The sequence below is a fragment of the Delphinapterus leucas genome, chromosome 2, assembly GCF_059928025.1.
Source record: "Delphinapterus leucas isolate spDelLeu-1000000601 "Yukka" chromosome 2, BTC_Dleu_Yukka2, whole genome shotgun sequence".
Taxonomy (NCBI): domain Eukaryota; kingdom Metazoa; phylum Chordata; class Mammalia; order Artiodactyla; family Monodontidae; genus Delphinapterus; species Delphinapterus leucas.
This window is the reverse complement of record NC_143130.1, coordinates 33946569-33966983: the sequence shown is the minus strand read 5'-3', so window position 1 is coordinate 33966983 and position 20415 is coordinate 33946569. Positions and strand designations below refer to the sequence as shown.

General features: G+C 41.9%; 1 protein-coding gene across 6 annotated transcripts in view; it reads right to left on the bottom strand.

Annotated features, from left to right (window-relative positions):
• The window catches only part of TJP1 (tight junction protein 1), a 255304-nt gene that overhangs the window by 113081 nt on the left and 121808 nt on the right, over window positions 1-20415 (bottom strand). For 2 of the 6 annotated variants that reach the window (XM_089906654.1, XM_089906653.1), the window contains exon 1: window positions 1080-1520. The exons of 3 other annotated variants lie outside the window; for them this stretch is intronic. Coding sequence is in view for 2 of the 3 variants with exons in the window: in XM_089906653.1 (XP_089762779.1) it covers window positions 1080-1106 (27 nt within the window). In the remaining variant the exon portion in view is untranslated. Of the gene's footprint in view, window positions 1-1079; window positions 1521-20415 lie in introns of those variants that run through there. One more of the 6 variants, XM_089906656.1, reaches the window with a different exon arrangement.

Here is a 20415-nt window from a genome sequence, read left to right as displayed (position 1 = left end):
CCGCAATCGTTTAAAAGAGCAGGTACTATTTTATGGTGAAAAAGGTTAAAATGTACAAAAGGAGAGGAGAATATTAACTGATTTTTAAGAACTTCAGGGAACTTCCTTGGTGGCTCAGTGGTTAAGAATCCGCTACCAATGCAGGGGACACGGGTTCGAGCCCTGGTCCGGGAAGATCCCACATGCCGCGGAGCAACTAAGCCCGTGGGTCACAACTACTGAGCCTGCGCTCTAGAGCCCGCAAGCCACAACTACTGAGCCCACGTGCCTAGAGCCTGTGCTCCCTAACAAGAGAATCCACCGCAATGAGAAGCCCGCGCACCGCAACAAAGACGCAACGCAGTCAAAAATTTAAAAAAATAAATAAATGTATTTAAAAAAAAAAAGAACTTCAGCTTTTTGATGTCATATACGAATTGGTTTGAAAGCACTGAGAAAATGGCATAATACTTCAAAGCACATGGAAAAATTGACAGGAAAAAGTGTTACTTTTTTGAGGAACCCACACGTCTTTGCCAATTTTTATTGTTTAGAGTTCATCTAATTGTCCATTTTTAAGGTTATTTTGTGGTACTTCTGAAAGTTTAATTCAAACTAAACTATTAAAAACTGTTAAGAGATTAGTTTTTTCAATGTTTCCGTAAGTAAATAAAACAGAGTTAAAACAACAAAAATCCAGCCTACTCCACTCGGGCTGAGGGTTTGCCGTCCCAATATCTTGTCGCGGGCGCGCGCATACCAGCGACAGTGACATCAGATCGAAACCACACGGTTTCGCCAGGGACCAACCACTCCCGCAAAGACAGCAGCCGCCGCCCACCGGGGTGGCTCCGGCCCGACCTCCGCTCCCCGCGCCCGGCTTCCCGGCGGGACCTGTTGCGCGTTCCCGCCCGCCCTGCTCCCTCCCCGAGCAGACATGAGCCGGGGGGACTGCCAGCGACGCCGCCGCGATGCACCTGCCTGGGCCCCAGCCGTCCCCACCCCCGGCCAGCCGCCCGCTCCTCGGGCCCCGGCCCGGCAGCCAGCCCGCGGGAGGAGGGAGACGGGACCGCGGCGGGACGGGCCCCCGAAGCGCTCACCTTGGCGGCCGCGGCCCTGGCGGACATCTTGTCTCTCCGGTGCCACAAGACGCTCCTCGGACCCGAGACTCCTCGCCGCCAGCCACCGGCTCCTCACGCAGCTGCCCAGATAAACATCTCCCGGGAGCGAGCGGGGCGGGGGCGCCGGAGAGGCCCGGCCCACGGGGAGGGGACTCAACTAGGACAAAAGTCCGCGCCGCGCCAGCCCCGCCCGGGGCTTCCCGCGGGGCGCGCCCGGCCGGCACCTCCCTCCGAGCGCGGCGGCCGCAGCCCCGCCACCGGCACGGGCCCGCCCGCTCAACGCTCGGCAGCACCGAGCCCTCCGCGGCCCGTCCGTCGGCTCCCTGCGAGCCGCTTCCGCATGTAACTTCCCAGGAACGAGCCGCAACGACGGGACGTGGCGTCGGCGGGCTGAGCCGGCGCCGGCAACCACGGACGGCCACGCAAACCTGCCAACCCGACCCGGCCCACTGAGCATGCCCGGCCGGGGGGCGGGGCCGGGGCAGGGCCGCGCGCGGGAGGCGGGGCCGAGGCGGGGGCGGGGCCACGAGGGCGAGGGGCGAGCGGCTGGTCAGCTTCCTGTCCGGACGCGACCCCTGTTGCGGAAGGAAAAGCCCAGTTTCCGAAGTAGCTTGGAGACGGAGTTTCCTGTTTGTTCGCATCGCGGGTCCGGCGGAAAGCGCCCACGAGGAGCGAGCCTCCGTGTACCCAGCCTTTGCGACTTGAACAGAGACACACCTGGCCGCGGCCCCCGCCGCTCGCCTGCCTAGGCCTCGCTGTGAAGTGCGTCCTGGCTGTCGTTGCGGACGGATCGACTGCCCCGCGGACACTGGTCACGGGCACCAGGGGGCTCACGCACACGAGGCCTCGATATAGACCCAACACCCCCTTCTCCAGCCAGTACAGACAGGGATCCCAAAAGCATATTTTTGGCATAAAAAATGTTGAAATTCTTAGTGGCGAGAGAAGGGGAGGCGCCCAGCAGAAAACGCTGCGAGGACGTTCGGTCCACGGTCCGGCTGATCAGCCCGAAGTGTAAACGCCCTCGCTAGACACCAAGGAGTATTTAAGAAACCTTTCCCGCCCTCATTATTCTACACTCTGTAAAATGTAAAGCTCTTCACAAATGTCAGGAATTCTTAGTAACATTAAATGGTAAGCTCCTTAAAAGTACCTAGTATAGTGCCATAAAAGGTACACGAGAAACAGAAAAAAGCAGATACATCAGGTTTTAAACGATGGTTTTCTCTAGAATTCAAACTGTATGAAAAGATCTAACTTACCGTAACCAAGAAATATCTGTATATCATACATATATATCAATTAAAATTTCAAAGTAAAATACCATACATTTTGCAACCTGAAGCTATGGAACTAGAAAAAAGCATTCTGCAAATCAAACCCTTATTCTTTCCTTTTTTTTCCCCATGCACAGAAATGGTTACAGTCTCTTTTGTTTTCAAGTCATGTTGGATGTGACTTTTGTTTTTGGACAAAGTATTATTTATTCTTTTAGGAACTGTAATTAAAATTTCCTTATGAACAAATGCTATTTTTTAAAAATTGTGGTGATATTATTTTTTTATTTGAAAAGGTGGCTGTGGAAGACCTTCCACATTATCTTTATTAGTCTTCCCATTTAATAAGATGTGCAATCAGCATGACCTGCCTAGAACTAGACAAAGTACCTTTAACAGACCTAAACCTAGAAATGTTATCTACAAATACACTGAGACCTTTCCTCTTTCCTCATTTGTCACTCTTCATCAAGCCTACCATATATGTTAAATGCTAGATTACATAATGATCTGTCAAAGATCTAATAAATCTGATGGCAATTTTAGTTTATCTTCCTTTTGCCATGGTTTTAAAAATAATGAAATTAAGCAAGAAGTTTAACCTTGAGAATACTATGCTTTAAAAATTACATTGATAAAAATATTTCAATGAATAATAGTATACTTTAAATTTTTTTTCAATGGTAGTTATAATATCTAAATTAAGCTGTACGAATGGGAGAAAATATTTGCAAATGAAGCAACTGACAAAGGATCAATCTCCAAAATTTACAAGCAGCTCATGCAGCTCAATATCAAAAAACCAAACAACCCAATCCAAAAATGGGCAGAAGACCTAAATAGACATTTCTCCAAAGAAGATATACAGATTGCCAACAAACACATGAAAGGATGCTCAACATCACTAATCATCAGAGAAATGCAAATCCAAACTACAATGAGGTATCACCTCACACCAGTCAGAATGGCCATCATCAAAAAATCTGCAAACAATAAATGCTGGAGAGGGTGTGGAGAAAAAGGAAACCTCTTGCACTGTTGGTGGGAATGTAGATTGATACAGCCACTATGGAGAACAGTATGGAGGTTCTTTAAAAAACTAAAAATAGAACTACCATACGACCCAGCAATCCCACTACTGGACATATACCCTGAGAAAACCATAATTCAAAAAGAGTCATGTACCGCAATGTTCATTGCAGCTCTATTTACAATAGCCAGGACATGGAAGCAACCTAAGTGTCCATCGACAGATGAATGGATAAATAAGATGTGGTTCACATATACAATGGAATATTACTCAGCCATAAAAAGAAACGAAATTGAGTTATTTGTAGTGAGGTGGATGGACCTAGAGTCTGTCGTACAGAGTGAAGTAAGTCAGAAAGAGAAAAACAAATACCGGATGCTAACACATATATATGGAATCTAAAAAAAAAAAACGGTTCTGAAGAACCTAGGAGTAGGACAGGAATAAAGACGCAGATGTAGAGAATGGACTGGGGGACACGAGAAGGGGGAAGGGTAAGCTGGGATGAAGTGAGAGAGTGGCATGGACATATATACACTACCAAATGTGGAATAGATAGCTAGTGGGAAGCAGCCACAAAGTACAGAGAGATCAGCTCGGTGCTTTGTGACCACCTAGAGGGGTGGGATAGGGAGGATGGCAGGGAGATGCAAGAGGGAGGAGATAATGGGGATACATGTGTATGTATAGCTGACTCACTCTTTTATAAAGCAGAAACTAACACACCATTGTAAAGCAATTATACTCCTATAAAGATGTTAAAAAATTAATTAAGCTGTACAAGTTTTTTTAATGTATCTCCTTTTCTCTAAAGAATCAAGAGAAAGGTTTTGTCATTTGTAAAAATAAAGGTAAAAGTTAGTTGTCAAGAATTAAAAGCACATATCCATTCCTACAGTTTATTTCCGGGGAGATGGTTTGATAAGAAGTGGAAAGCATAAAGCATAATCTCAGATAGTTGCCCCTTTAACAATGAAGAGTTTATCCTTTCAACATCAAAGAAAGGTTCACATTAAACCACAACTTTAATGCCTACATATGGATGTGATTATAGCTCCTCTAGATCAATTATATGGGAAGAAATACAAGCAAATTTGAGATTCTCATTTAGAATTACAATAAAGCTTAACCAAGAATCTCTTTCGATAGCACAGACTATTTCTGATCATCTAATGCAAACTGAACAGGAAACTAAAAAACCACAACACTTTCAAAGACAACTTCCTGTGGGACTTTTGGTGTCTGTGGCTCAGAATGAAAAAACAGCATGTATGCGAAACCTTTATAAATCTTAGAACCATTTATTAAAACAGCTTTGACCAAATGAACAACTATAACCACACCCACATTTTACATATGTATATTTATCTTTCTGTTACCAAAAAAATCCTTAGAAAAACAGTTATTTTTAGTATGAGCTGTGAGTTTACACATGAAATATAAAGGGGAAGTATGGCACTGTGGCAGAAAGTGAGACAGTCTTGATAATGTCACAAAAGAGACATATATACAAAATACTGGAATTAGGAGAACTTTATCAGAGCACTGTAACAACAAAATAAAATAAGTAATCCTAATCTCACTCTTATGCCATATTTTTAAACATTCTATAAACTGCTTCAGAGTTTTCCTCTGCCGATAAGAGTCGTATAACACTGTTAAATAGGAAAAAGTTTTTTAAAGCTCATAAAGTTTCTAGATTTCATAGACCAGTAAAATTTCACAAAAACAAAAGAAACAAAAAAACCCACTTTAGGGGTACAATACAGAATGACCAACTTTTAATCTTATTTTATTTTGCAAAGTAAAGAACATTTAAAAACAAACATTATGAACTGTACACACTTAAAGATGTTTAAAATGGTACATTTTATATAGATTTTTGCCAGAATAAAAAAAAATACCAAAAGAATGCTACTTATCACCAATATCATTTCGTTTTTTTAAAGAACGTAGAAACACTAAAAACAAGTCATTTTTTATTCAGTTCAAAATAAAGAACAGTCCTTCCCAAGAAGAGTTCCTCCTAAGGAAGAGTGGGGCCATCCTTCCTCTGACCATGGCAAGGTAGAGCTTTCTCTTTTTAGGGTCGTGAATGTCACACAACCAGGCCGACTAGAAAGTTCATAATTCCGTGGAATCCATGACTCCAGCTGGACTGGAGGGAGCAGTCTGCCCCTCCTTCACAGCTCCTGTTTCCCACTTCTACACTCTCCTAATGACCCCTCAAAGATCTCCTCCCCAGCCCAAGCAGATAATTCATAGAGAAAACAGAAATTGAGGAATGGAAACTCCCTTCCCTTCCTGCCAAATATGACACACCTATCCTAACATTGGCTTTTCTTCTCTTTCCCTCCCCCCTGGGCAGGGAATCCCATCTGGGGGCCTGGCCCTATCAGCCAAGTTATCTGGCCATCATCTTTGTCCTCTCTCAGCTAAAGGATTCTACCTCTCAGAATTCAAGCTTCTCCTAGTTTCTCCCATCTTAAAAACGGAGGGAAAAAACAAAAACAAAAGCCCCTGACTCCACCCAGGCTACCTTCAAAGGTGTGCCAGCAGTGCAGCTGTACAACCCGGTGTTCAGAAGCCCCTGCACTTGGGGTTTAATGCTCTCAATCTGAATGATTTTCGCTTTGGATTTGTATTTTGTAAGTGAAGGTGGATAGAGCGCACACTGGGGTCCTGTGGTCTCAGCTCACACTGGTCCTGGCTCCTGTGGCCTCTGGGGCGGGGCTCCAGGCTGCCTGCTCCCAGGACTCCTGAAGACTGGCCTATACCTCCCTCCCTGACAGGGATGGGCGAGGGCTGGGTACCACAGCATCCTGGGTGGGGCAAGAGCCCCGGCAGGCAGTGCTGTTTCCCACCTTGGTAGGGGGAGCCTCTCTCTCAGCTCCCACTCGGGTACCAAGCCTTCCCGGCCTGGAGGTTTAAGGATCCCTGGTGGTTGCCATCTGCTGTGGGCTGCAGCAGCAGGCCAGGAGCTCAATCCCCCCAGACCCTGTGCCCAGCTAGGGCATCTTGGTCAGGCAGCTTGTGAGAAGGGGGTTCTGCTAGGCCCAGCAGGCCAGTCGGACCCCCAGGGCCTTGGAGGGTCTTCTGGTTGTGATTATCCCAGGCCCAGGGGTGCTCCCCCTGCCTGTGGGTCTCTGCTTGGGAGTGGGGTCCTCTCTCCTCCCAACCTTTCTGAGTTTGCTTGTGCTTGTCTCTTCTGGCTGGCTTGAGGGACATCTCCAGGGACAAGCCATGAAATATCAATTGTATAATTCAACTAATTCCTCATACGAATTAAATGTTCTGATCTTTGCATTTAAAACTAACCTGAGGGCTTTCCTGGTGGCACAGTGGTTGAGAGTCCGCCTGCGGATGCAGGGTACGTGGGTTCGTGCCCCGGTCCGGAAGGATCACACATGCAGTGGAGCGGCTGGGCCCGTGAGCCATGGCCGCTGAGCCTGCGCGTCCGGAGCCTGTGCTCCGCAACGGGAGACGCCACAACAGTGAGAGGCCCGTGTACCGCAAAAAAAAAAAAAAAAACTAGCCTGATATAAAGATAAATGGAAAAATTATATGTACTGTTAATGATACTTTTTTCTGCTTTTTGAGCAAAGGGTTCCACATTTTCATTCTGCACTGGATCCCACAAGTGGCACAGGCAGCTTCGAGTCCAGCCCCTCTAGACAGCGTTCTACCGGTTCATGATGAGCTTCCCGAGAGTTCTCTCACCTCTGGGTCTCTCTGTTGTCAATGCCTGCCCTGGGCTCTTGGCATTCTTTCTTTTCCCCCTTAATTTCACAACTAATACAGGGGTACATTCCTTCTGTAAAAGACTCAAGCAATAGGTATTTTTCAAAAGTCCAACTGGCCTACATCTCCCATTTCCACTACCCAGGAATACTGGTATTTAAATCTAACTAGAGAGTGATATCCAAATGACCTTTTTTTTTTTTTTTTTTTTTGCGGTACGCGGGCCTCCCACTGTTGTGGCCTCTCCCGTTGCAGAGCACAGGCTCCGGACGCGCAGGCTCAGCGGCCATGGCTCACGGGCCCAGCCTCTCCGCAGCATCTGGGATCTTCCCGGACCAGGGCCGAACCCGTGTCCCCTGCATCGGCAGGCAGACTCTCAACCACTGCGCCACCAGGAAAGCCCCAAATGGCTTTTTTTGATTGAAGTATATGCTTATTTAAAATAAAAATGCTAAACTGATACTGCTGACTTGCCAACCAAGGATATTAGATCAACCTATCCTGTTTCCCCCCACCCATATGAACGCTTGATATTAATCTTATACATTTTTGCCTGTCTGGCAGACAAAAACAGTATGTTACTTGACATTTATTCATTTACCCCCTTTTTTCAGTTAGGTTATTTATCTTACTGCTTTGTTGAAGTTCTCTAAGGATCCCTTTGTATTTAATGCATTCTAAGACTTTTTAGTCTGCTGCCTGTGTGTGTGAGTGTGTATATGTATACGAAATAAAATTTCTTTTGGAATAATTTTAGCTTTACAGAAGAGTTGAAAAGATAGTACAAAGACTTCCTTTATACTTTTCACCCAGGTTCCCCTAATGTCAACATTTTATATAACTATGGTAGATTTGTTAAAAACCAAAAAAATTAACAATGTTACAACATTATTAACAGAAGTACATCAAGTTCTGCCCGTTTTATCTCTTTAATTTCTCTGATATTCTTCCAATTTTGCCAAGCCTCCTCCTTTCCAAATCTTATGAAAACTATTTTGGCCATGTCCATTTTGAGGCTCTAGAATTTCTTAAGTTCAAGTCTGTGAACATGACTATGAATGAGGCAGAGGGTAAATTAAAAAGTCACAGAGGGGCTTCCCTGGTGGCGCAGTGGTTGAGAGTCCGCTTGCCGATGCAGGGGACACAGGTTCGTGCCCCGGTCCGGGAAGATCCCACATGCCACGGAGCGGCTGGGCCCATGAGCCATGGCCGCTGGGCCCGTGCGTCCGGAGCCTATGCTCCGCAACGGGAGAGGCCACAACAGTGAGAGGCCTGCGTACCGCAAAAAAAAAAAAAAAATCACAAAGGACAACACTCAGGGCACACCTGGAGTTTCATGGTTCTTATTATACTCAAGGAACTTATTTTCTCAGACTCATCATTGTAAAAGAACTTCTGTGAGATATTTTCTCAGCCTCAAACAATAAATGGAGATCAGAAGAAACCTTTCTATCCCACTTTAGTTTGGCATCTGTCTTTCCCAGATGGCAGGGAGTACCAAACTCATTGGATTAAAAAAATACAACCAGATATATTCCTTAACAGAAGCTAAACAGTCTGGTCTCCCAAAGTACAATGTTTGGATTTTGTTTACAGTTTATGCATGTGTAAAACCTTTATAATAGTAGTCTTTTAAAACAAATAATAAACATAAAATGTAGAAAAGTTAGTGGAACTCCACTGAAAAAGAGGTAAATATATTTTTATATTTAACATAATTTTAAAAGGGAGTAAAATATATACATATATTTGCAAAATAAACAAATAAAAGGAATTGCCTTTAGAGGAGGGAGAGACATCAATAATCTGAGACTTTTCTAGACAGACTCGATATTATAGTTTTGACTTTGGAAACAAAAATGTTTTGCATAGTTTTTAAAAAATGAAATCAAGAAGAAAAAAGGCATCTGTAAATACTGGGGTGAGAAAATAAACACTACTTTCGTGCCCTAACCATACAAAGAAAAGAACTGTTCCCAATGACTTGTCCAAAGTGCTTTGACTGTATTCTCAGTGGAATATCTTCTAAGGAAAAGGGCACTGCAGAGAAATCTTAAATTTCATCCAGTAGTCTGTTAGTAATAATATCAACATTATTATTTTGAAACTTTTATCTACGTGTGTGTGCACATTAATATAAAACTGACATACTCATTAGTGTATTAACTAATATATAGTAATTAGCTGTTTTATATATGTATTAATACATTAGTATATTTAATATTTATTAGTATTATCAACATACAATAATTTACAATATTAACATTATCACATTATGTGTATAACAGTTTCAAAGTTAAATGTAAATATACAACAGTTTCAAAGTAATAATGTTAATATTATATATTATTAGCATTAGTATATGATAGTAATGCTAAATTATAATATATGTTTTCACACTAGTTATACATTAGTTAATATATCAATATATATTAGTGTATGTTAACACAGTTAAGAACCAAAATTTTCCACTGAAAAGAGAAAAAAGCGTAAAATTGAAGAAGTTAAATAAAAATTTTGCAATTCTAATTTAAGTTAAAAAATCAGTATAACAACTTTAAAAATATACTTAAGAGAAAAAGAAACATATATATGTATCTATATGTTCCAGGACCCTTGGAGATACCAAAATTCGAGGATGCTCAAGTCCCTTATGTAGTATTTGCATATAACCTATGCACATCTTCCCATACACTTGAAACCATCTCTAGATTACTTATAATACCTAATACAATGTAACTGCTATGTAAATAGTTGCCAGTGTGCAGCAAATTCAAGTTTTGCTTTTTGGAAATTTCTGGAATTTTTTTCCGAATATTTTCAATCTGCAGTTTGTTGAATCCATAGATGCAGAGTCCACAGATACAGAGGGCTGACTATATATATATATATATATATATACACACACATATATATATATTTCCCAGCTCTTGCCATCAAAAGGACTAGAAATAATAAAAACTCAATAGCATTGAGCCCAACCAGTGCCCATACTGTAATCTCCAGCCAGGAATGGCTGATTACAGGTCTGGAGCAAGAAACATACAAGATAATCCTGGGATATACTGTGCCAGAAAGCAAGGAAATTCTCAAAGAATAATGGATCAAAAGGTGAGAGAAGCAACCAAGTAGCTTCCACTGGCCAAAGATGAAACAATTTGAGCCTCAAAAAAAAAAAATTGCAATTGAAACACACTGAATATTTAAAACCCATGAATTCATAATACAAGCATACCTCGTGTTATTATACTTTGCAGGTATTGCATTTTTTTATAAATTGAAGGTCTGTGGCAACCCTGCATTGAAGGTCTGTGGCAACCCTCCATTGTCAGATGGTTAGCATTTTTTATCAATCAAGCATTTTTTAATTAAGGTATGCACATTCTTTTTTCAGACATAATGTTATTATCGCACATTAACAGACTACAGTATAGTGCAAACATAATTTTTATATGCATTGGGAAATCAAAAAAATTCATTTGACTTGCTCTAGTGTGATACTTGCTTTATTGCAGTGGTCTGGATTAGAACCTGCCATATCTCCGAGGTCTAGCTGTAATATCAAAAAAGAGAGTAAATAAGCAAGAGAGGCCCCCAAACAACTACGTATTGAGTAGCTCTAGCTATAACTCAGGTACCAACTCCTTATTCTCTAAGCTGTCAATTGAAAGGAAAGAATATATATTCTGTCTGAATATTATTGCAGATAACCAAATGACTCTAACTGATGAGGGAAAGTTCCTTATGAAAGAAACTCCAGCTATTAAATCTGGAAGGAATGACGGAATTAGGAAATCATCGTCTTGTAACACTGAAATAACAGATTCGGGTACTGATCATCAAAGGATCAACCCACCCATCAATGTTATAGCATTATTGAAAGCAAGACAAGCCAACACTGATGCCTCTGTGTGATGCGGCTGGAAGCACACAACCCTCTCTACAAAGGACACCTGCCCCAAGAGTGGCACCTGAATGAAATTCACCTATAGGGAGACTTCCACAAACAGAAATACAAGAGCTGGAGATGCACCTTGAATGACTCCACGAGGAAGCAGACAGACAAACGCAGAATGTGGGAGGTTCTATATACTATATAGAACTATACTATACTATTCCTATAGTATATAGGAAAACTCAGCCAGTTTTCAAAACAAATTAATAGGAAAAAAGAAAAGAAAAGCAAGTTGGGACTGCTATGGACCTTATGTGGATGGAATCCTTTTCAAATCTACCTATTGTAAAAAGACATTTCTGAGACAATTGGGGAAATTTAATTATGGACTAAGTGCTAGATGATACCAAGATATGATCATGGCATGTGGCCACATAAGTAAGGTATCCTTTTTGAGGAGATGCATATTGAAACATGCAGAGCTGAAACAGCACCATGTTTGGGACTTGCTTTAAAATACTTCAGCAAAGAGAAAATTTTTTAAATACAGGCAAAAAAAAAAGCAGCAAAATATTGAAAATTGTTGAATCCAGGTGATGGGCATATAAGAGGTTTAATGTATCATTCTTTTTACTTTAGGGTATTTTTGAATGTTGGTGTACATTTGAAATTTGTTATCATGAAAATCAATAAAAACAGAAATATTCCCACCAGCAAAGGTAGGGAGATGACAAATAATTGCCAGAAATTCTTGCCATCCCTGTTTGGATGCCCCATTGCAATGTGACAGGGCAGCTCTTCTCAACAAGAGGTAGAGTCTTTCTTTTCAACCTCCTGAATCTGGGTAGCAGCATGACTTGTTTTAAAGGGCAAACATGACACAAGCAGAAGCCTGAAAAGCACTTGGGCATCAGGGCTTGCTGTCTCTTGCTGCTGAGGACCCTGCGACCTCCAGGGGAAGAAGCCCAGGTTAGCCTGCTGGAGAGGTCACATGGAAAGGAAACAAGATGCTCTGGCTGAAAGTCTGCCAACCTCCAGAGACATGAGCAAGGGAATTCTAGACCATCCAGTCCCAGCCAAGCCACAAACTGACGGCACCAACCTAAGTGAGCCCAGGCAAGTCTAGCAAAAGAACCACTTAGCTGACCCGAGCCCAAACTGCCAGCCCAAAGAACCATGATGAATTTTTTTTTTTTTTTTTTTTTTGCGGTACGCGGGCCTCTCACTGTTGTGGCCTCTCCCGTTGCGGAGCACAGGCTCCGGACGCGCAGGCTCAGCGGCCATGGCTCACGGGCCCAGCCGCTCCGTGGCATGTGGGATCTTCCCCGGACCGGGGCACGAACCCGTGTCCCCTGCATCGGCAAGCGGACTCTCAACCACTGTGCCACCAGGAAAGCCCTAGAACCATGATTATTTTTAAAGATGTTTAGTATTGGGGTGGTTTGTTACACTGCAAGGACAAACTGATATGTAAGGCTAAACCTATAGGAGTACTACACAAACACATGCAAAAGATTAGCTTCTTAGTACTGTGGGGTACGTGGCATGTGCTCTGTAAGTGTATCTGAATGGGAATTCCACATCACTAGAAAATGATATACATAGAAACTGCTCTAAAGGCAAGAAGGCTTAGGTAGACTGCCTCCTTTTGTATGTATAATAAGGGCTATAAAACCAAGTAGTCTCTCCACTGATAAAGGCAGGTATGACCGATAAACGTAGAACTTTCTTTTTTCTTCTAAGGACTAAAAAGGTCTGGCTCTGCCCCCTGGTCACCTATGATCAGACACTACACAATAGCCTTTGGGATTGCTGGCAGACGGCCCTGCCTGTCTCCTCTGACACAATTCTGCAACCCAAGTAGCCAGTACATAGAGAGAGCATACACTCTCCTGTCAAGAGTCTGGCTGACCCGCCCTCCCCTAAGGGCCGCGCTGGGGCTACCCAGCACCCAGGAACACATCTGGGACACTTTCCAACAGGGCATATTTCACCCTGTGGACCCTAAGGACAAACATGACCCTAAGGACCCTAAACAAATCATGTTTCCTCTTTACGACAGATGTTCGCCAGCAGATGCTGGATTCAGACGTAAGGATTAATTAGAGAGTGTTTAGGGCGCCACAGACAGACTAAACCAAAGCCACTGAGGTGTATAGTCATGTTTTAGCTAAGGTATTTTTTTACTAAAACAAAATATTAAAGGATTTTAAATTGATCAATTTAGCTGAATCACATAGCTTTAAAATAATCTTTGTAAGGATTCTGTAGCTCATCTTAGTGTCATTAGCAAAATACTGTACTTGTAAAAGAAAAATTCAACATAGTTAAATATTTCTCCGTAATACTAGCTATTTATTTGGAAATATTTGAAAGTTAATTTGATACTTTAACTTTTGATGAATATGGCTACTTTCAGTACATTAGAATTACTTTTCGCACAAATGCCACCCACATTTACATGCTAATCTATCCAGTCTCTTCATTTATATTTTTCAAGGTGCACTATAATTTTTCGTAAGTACATTTTTTAAAGCACAAGAATCTTATAAGTAAATGACCATTTATACTCTTTTGAATTAGCAAACTATTATTTAGTAAATGTTGCAAAAGCCTTTTTGGACTATGGGCTTGGAATTAACATTATTCAACAAGGTTTAATGATACAAAAAGATGGTATTGGGGAAGAATGGACTTTAAAAACTAAAAAATAAATAAGTAAATAAATTGGTGGCAGCTTCATTATTTGTGGAACTAAACTTAAAGGGGACAAATGAAAACTTGAGGCTGAGCTGAAGGTACAACAGAAACTAAGGGCAGCAGGCTGATCCCTCACTTGAGGGAGTGCTTCTGAGCTCCTGCTCCTGGCAGTTCTACCTTCTCTTTTTGAAAGGACCACACACAGAGCTAGGAAAAGCCGTTAGATTCATTATCTTTCTACTGAAAACCAAAATAAATGTTCTCTTTGGTTAACAAAGTGTGGACACACATGGTGAAGGCATCAGAAAGAACACGATGGAAATATCTGGGAAAGGTCTTCTGGGACTAAAGTTTCCTCATCTACACAATAGTGGGGGAGGGGCGTTAGGGGTGGGGTAACCCGGAGGGATTGATGTGTGGGTGGGGATGGGCTGGGTTAATTCTCAGACGCTTTCCAGCCATAACTTTCAGTGATCTGAAGAGTCAAAAGCTGAAGATCTTTTTCATCCCTGAAGCTATGAGGCCACTGTGGGATGTGGTTATTCGTAGGTCTTACAAGTTTTGGAAAGATACATATTATAAAACCATATAATTTGTTTCTATGAAAAGCTAACTTTAAACAAGTTTAATTTTAAATGTGATTAATATTTCCATGAGAGTACCTTTATGAAAATGAAAAGTTTTATAAAAGCTGGGCAAATTAAAAAACATGTAAAAATCCAGCTTAACTTAAATCTGTGTGTGAGAGTGTGTATGTTTTGAAAGGGTGTGGCTTCCTGACTGGATTGTTTGGAAACATTCTGACAAAGCCAAATTCACTTCTCTGATATCCTGAAGGCAGCAACGGAACTGGCACCTAAAACAGCACAAAAGACCATATTCCTATACATATAATCAATTTAAGTCAACTGAGAACTGTGATTTTAAAAAGATTTCTAATCTGTATTCTCCTAATTCCTTTTTAGAGATAGTCTACACCAGGGGTCCCCAACCCCTGAGCTGCAGACAGGTATGGGTCCTTGGCCTGTTAGGAACCTGGCTGCACAGCAGGAGGTGAGCGGCAGACAAGCAAGGGAAGCTTCATCTGCCGCTCCCCATCGGTCACATTACCCCTGAACCATCCCCCCACACCCCTTCCATGGAAAAATTACCTTCCACGAAACTGGTGCCTGGTGCCAAAAAGGTTGGGGACCGCTGGTCTACACAATAAACCGGATTGGAAAATTTAGCAACACTTTGCATGCTTTTCACTCATTCACTCATTCATTCATTAACTCACATCTATTCAACAAATATTTATACATCTCTTTATTTTTTACAAATATTTATACATCTCTTAGTATATGCCAGAAACAATGTCTTCTAATGTTTTTTCCAATTTTTCTTTTTCATACTCCTTTACTCTCACTCCTGCTTTTGTTAGGTATGATGCCATATTCAGATTACTCAAGAATACATTTAATGGGACTTCCCTGGTGGTCCCCTGGTTAAGAATCCACCTTCCAATGCAGGGGACGCAGGTTTCATCCCTGGTCAGGGAACTAAGATGCTGAGGGGCAACTAAGCCCACACGCCACAACTAGAAAGTCCATGCACTGCAACTACTGAGCCTGCATGCTCTACAGCCCACGAGCCACAACTAGAGAGAAGCCCGTGCATCGCAAAGAAAGATCCGCATGCCGCACCCAAGACCCAACTCAGCCAATAAATAAATAAATATACAAATAAATAAATATTTTTAAAAAAGAATACATTTACAATTGAAGTACGGTTGATTTACAATGTTGTGTTGATTGCTGTACAAACAAATAAATACATATTTTTTTAAAAAAGAAGACATTTAAAATGTGGTACTAAAAGCACAATGCTCTCTTACTGAGGGAAAAACGCACACCCCTGGGTCAGCCCCTCATGCTGCGGTATCAGGAGGAGTGAACAGATTCTTGAGTAGTTTGGTATACTCTACTATCCCCCCTCAAGGGAACTACAGTCCTGGCTGGACTTACTTATGCTTCTTCCACTATTGTTAAGAGAAGTTATTCTTGGGACGACCAACTTTTAGAGAGTCAACCCAGGACACAGCAATACAGACAAAAGACATAATAATATAATATATAATAAGTAACTATACACATGTTACTGCTTTAACATAAAAAATTAGGTGCTGATGGAAATTGTATTATTCTGCATTATTTCCCTTTCTATTACATAAATGTTATTATTTAAATAAAACAACACTAGAACTAGCTAATAGTGGCAATCAGTAGTAATTAATAGGACTAATTAAATAATGTGTGAGAAAATATAACAATATTTTTTAATGTTTCTGTCCTCTGATACAGCACTGTAACTCTTTTTAAATTATTTATTAGATATTTAAATTTTGTAGGCTTTATACTGTGTACTTTTAAGATATACGAATGTAAGACTTCTTAAAAGGAAAATATAAATACAAGGCTAAACAGATATTACTTATATTTAACCACCACCACCACACACAGAAATATCCTGTTCCTTTCTGCTCCATGATACAGTAGGGTATTTTTACTCTTTCTGTTTCCTTTCCCCATAATACCTGTCTGAACTGCCTGCAGCTGCTGAGATACCCCTCTTCTCTTCCTGTGGTGGCAACAATGAACACGGTCACATGCAAAATTCACTCTGACTTGCCGCTCTGCCTTTGTCAGGCCCACAGGACAATGATGCCTGGTGTCAGGCCAGTGCGATGATATCAAGCTAAACATCCTCTCAACAAAAACACTTCAGCGTGGAGTAATTACAATTTTATTTACTAGCAAGAGCAGGTTTTTAGACTTGTGGGAATTCACTTCAACCCTTCCAAAACCGTCCATCCACTTTGTATCTACAGGCTGGTTTGTTAATCAGGTCGTCTGCACCTATAACCTCATCAAATAAGCTACGTCTAAAAGATCCACTGTTTTATAAAACTCTTCATTTTGAAATAATTATAGATTCAAAAGAAGCTGCAAAGAAATGTACAGGGAAGCCCCGTCTTCCCTTCACCCAGCCTTCCCTGAGGTCAGCAATGAATACAACTCAGTATCACTCTGATACCAAAAATGCACACTGGGACAATCCAAAGACTGTAATTAGATTTCACGAGCTGTACGTACGCTCGTGCACGCGTGCCTGCACGCAGCTCTACACCACTTGTATAACCACACACAGCAGCCCCCACTCACACTCTGTCTTCCCCACAGGGCTCCCTCCTGTCAGCCCTTTATAGCCACACCCGTCCGGTCCCCCCATCCCCTAACCTGGCAACTACTAATCTGTTCTCCATCTCTATAATTACATTACTTCATGAATATTAGATAAATGGAATAACATAGTATGTAACCTTTTGGAATTGGCTTTTTTCACTCGGCACGATTTCCCTGAGGTTTCTACAAGCTGTTGCATGTACCAAGGGCTCCTCCCTTCTTAGTGCTGAGCAGTGTCCCACTGTATGGATGGATCACAGTCTGTTCAACCATCACCCACTGAAGGACATCTGAGGAATTTCCAATTCTTGGCTGTCATGGATAAAACTGCTATGAGTATCTGTGTACCAATCCCTGCATGAAAATAACTCTTCATTTCTCTGGGATAAATGCCCAAGAATTCAAATGCTGAGTCTCTATGGTGAATCCACTTTTAGTTTTGAAAGGAACTGCCCGACTATTTTCCAGAGAAGCTGTATGTACCATGTTACATTCCTCCCAGCAATGAATGAGGGCTCCAGTGTCTCTTCATCCTTGATGTTATCACTATGTTTCATTTCAGCCATTCTGATAGGTGTGTGATGATATCTCATGTGGTTTTAATTTGCGTTTCCCTAATGGCTAATGATGCTGAACAGCTTTTCATGTGCTTTAAATTTAAATTTAAATTTTTATTTTTATTTACTTATTTGGCTGCATTCGGTCTTAGTTGCAGGATCTTCCTTGCGGCATGTGGGATCTTTCATTGTGGCATACAGGATCTTTCATGACGGCACACGGGCTCCAGAGCGCACAGGCTCAGTAGTTGGGGCGCGCAGGCTCTAGAGCGCGCAGGCTTAGTTGCCCAGCAGCATGTGGGATCTTAGTTCCCTGACCAGGAATCGAAACTGCATCCCCTGCATTGGAAGGAAGATTCTTAACCACTGGGCCACCAGGGAAGTCCCTCACGTGCCTTTTCCTTTTTTGGTCGCACCATGCAGCTTGTGGGATCTTATTTCCTGACCAGGAGTTGAACCAGGCCTTCGGAAGTGAAAGCAAGGAGTCCTAACCACTGGACCTCCAAGAAATTCCCCCATTTTCTCATCAAATTGTTTTTTTACTGTTGTTTTGAGAGTTCCTCATACAGTCTAGATACAAGCAGTTTGTTGGATGCATGGTTTGCAAATATTTTTTCCCAGTAAATAGCTTGTCTTTTCAGCCTTATGGATCACACTTTTGGTGTCCTCAGCCCTGTTCTAAGTCCTGAAGGTTTTCTTTTATGTTGTTTTCTAGAAATTCTATAGTTTTACGTTTTACATTTAAGCTTGTCTATCATTTTTAAACCATCTGAATGGACAAGTTACACCTCTCTCTCAGAGAAAATAGTTTTAAAGCAAAGATGTAATTTGAACTTATGAGATCAAAGTTTTAGTTTAGTTGAGAAAGTTGCCCTTTTCTGATGACTTATAAAAAAATTTTAAGCAATCATTTCAAAAAATGAGTCATTTTCTCACCATACGAGTTTTTGTCTCAACTAAACATAACAGCAAACAACTCAGGTACAGTCGCTCCATCCTTTTCTAGGCTTCTTATACATCATCAAAGACCATTAAGCAGTTCTAAAGAAAGAGCATACAAATGTCTGTTTTACTGTACCTCTTTTCTCCATTCTCATCTTCAATGTATTTCCAAATTAGAGAAGGACATTCTTTCTGTCCTGCACTTTGAAAATATGATTTTATGACAGGGCAATATGTTAACATCATTTGATGGCTGAGAACTACGATAGCCATTTTGTAGGCACATGCGCTAAGGAGGCTATCTCCTTCCATTTCTATAAATTCAAACATCTCATTAAGTGCTTCTAAACATTTTGAGGAAGCTGAAGAGCGGCCAAACACTTGTATTATGAAAGTATCGCAGGTAAATCTTTTTTGCCTCATACACAACACTCTTAAAAAGATTTACCTGCGATACTCTCATAATACAAGTGTTTGGTCGCTCTTCAGCTTCCTCAGAGTGCTGTGTATGAGGCATGCAGGCATTTACTAGGTAAGATCATTTCAGTTTCTTTGGTAATAAGTTTATAGACTAACTGGGATTTCCAAAATTTACATTTGCACTGCCTGCTGAATAGGCAGATGGATAAGCAAAGTAGGACAAGAGATCAACAATCTTGTACAGTCTGTTTACTGAGATCTCATTAAAACCTTCATAGAAATGAAGGTGATCTGAAACTTCAATTTTCCAATCAAAACACCTAATAGCTGGGCAGAACATTTTTGCTGCCCTGATCTGATGCATCACTTGACATACTGTAGACGCAGGATGGTGGATGACCCCTGACAGAATCAGCTCTACGCCATAAGGGCCCAACACATCTGGAATCAAGATTTCCTCTTTTTTTTTTGCCCACATGGCACTTTATTGCAACCTCTGAATCAGGAAATATAACTTTACTCAGTTCCATAGAGTAACAGGGGAATAAAGCCGTGATGCATTCCTATGGCATGCCCAAGATTATTCCATGCCAGTTATTTTCATTTGAGTATTGGTGTCTTTGGGGGAGATGAAAAAACTTTTGATGGATTCAGAAATATATATATGTATATACTTGCCTATCTCAGCACAAGTTCATGAGATCCGGTGTCCCTGTGTTCTCACCCTGCCCCTCCTGATGCCCTATTCCAATTCTGCTCTGTGTATTGCACATTACCTCTGTTTGATCATCCCGCTCCCTGATCCAGTCCTCCTGATCCTGATGCATCCCTCCATCTGTCGTTAAAACATCACAGTCATTCAGCCTTCTTTTTCAGTGAGGTCTGGGCCAAACTGTCATTGCTATTGTAATCGTATTCATCTTAATTATCTGAATCCTTAGAAAACATGATCAGAATGTTCACAATGTTAACATTTTAACCATCCCTATCTTGACACAAAGCACAACAGTCAGACAACAGTCCGAGTCAAAGCCGGATTCTTTAACGCTCGTGGTTGCAATGGCCTTAATTACACACTTAAGTCTCCTTGCTCGGTGAGGAAACACTGGGTGATGCTTTACTGTGACCTGCAAATCATGGATGCCATCAGAGGTCAGGGTAAAAAGAGTGACAACAACCGCAGAAGGCAAATAATTCACACAGGACCCAAGAGACACTAAAATGGCATTGTTTCCAGCCCATATGTGGGGGGCCACCTTATGGGCTTTGTACTTTTCCCCAACCTTCAGTACCCATCACCAGAAGCCGGGGTGTTTCGTGTCCCAGGGAGTCGTTTCGTGGGACACAGGATCTTCAGTGCTAGAATTAGGACACTCCTCGCTACGGAAGTCAGTTAGTCCCCCCACCGATACTGTAGAAGAGCCTTCTAGAGGGCCCTAGACCAGGACGGCCCCGCTCACCGGCTCCAGTCAGACCTTTCCTGTGCTCATCGTAGAGGACCGGGGGAGAGGTTTCAGAGAGCAGATAAA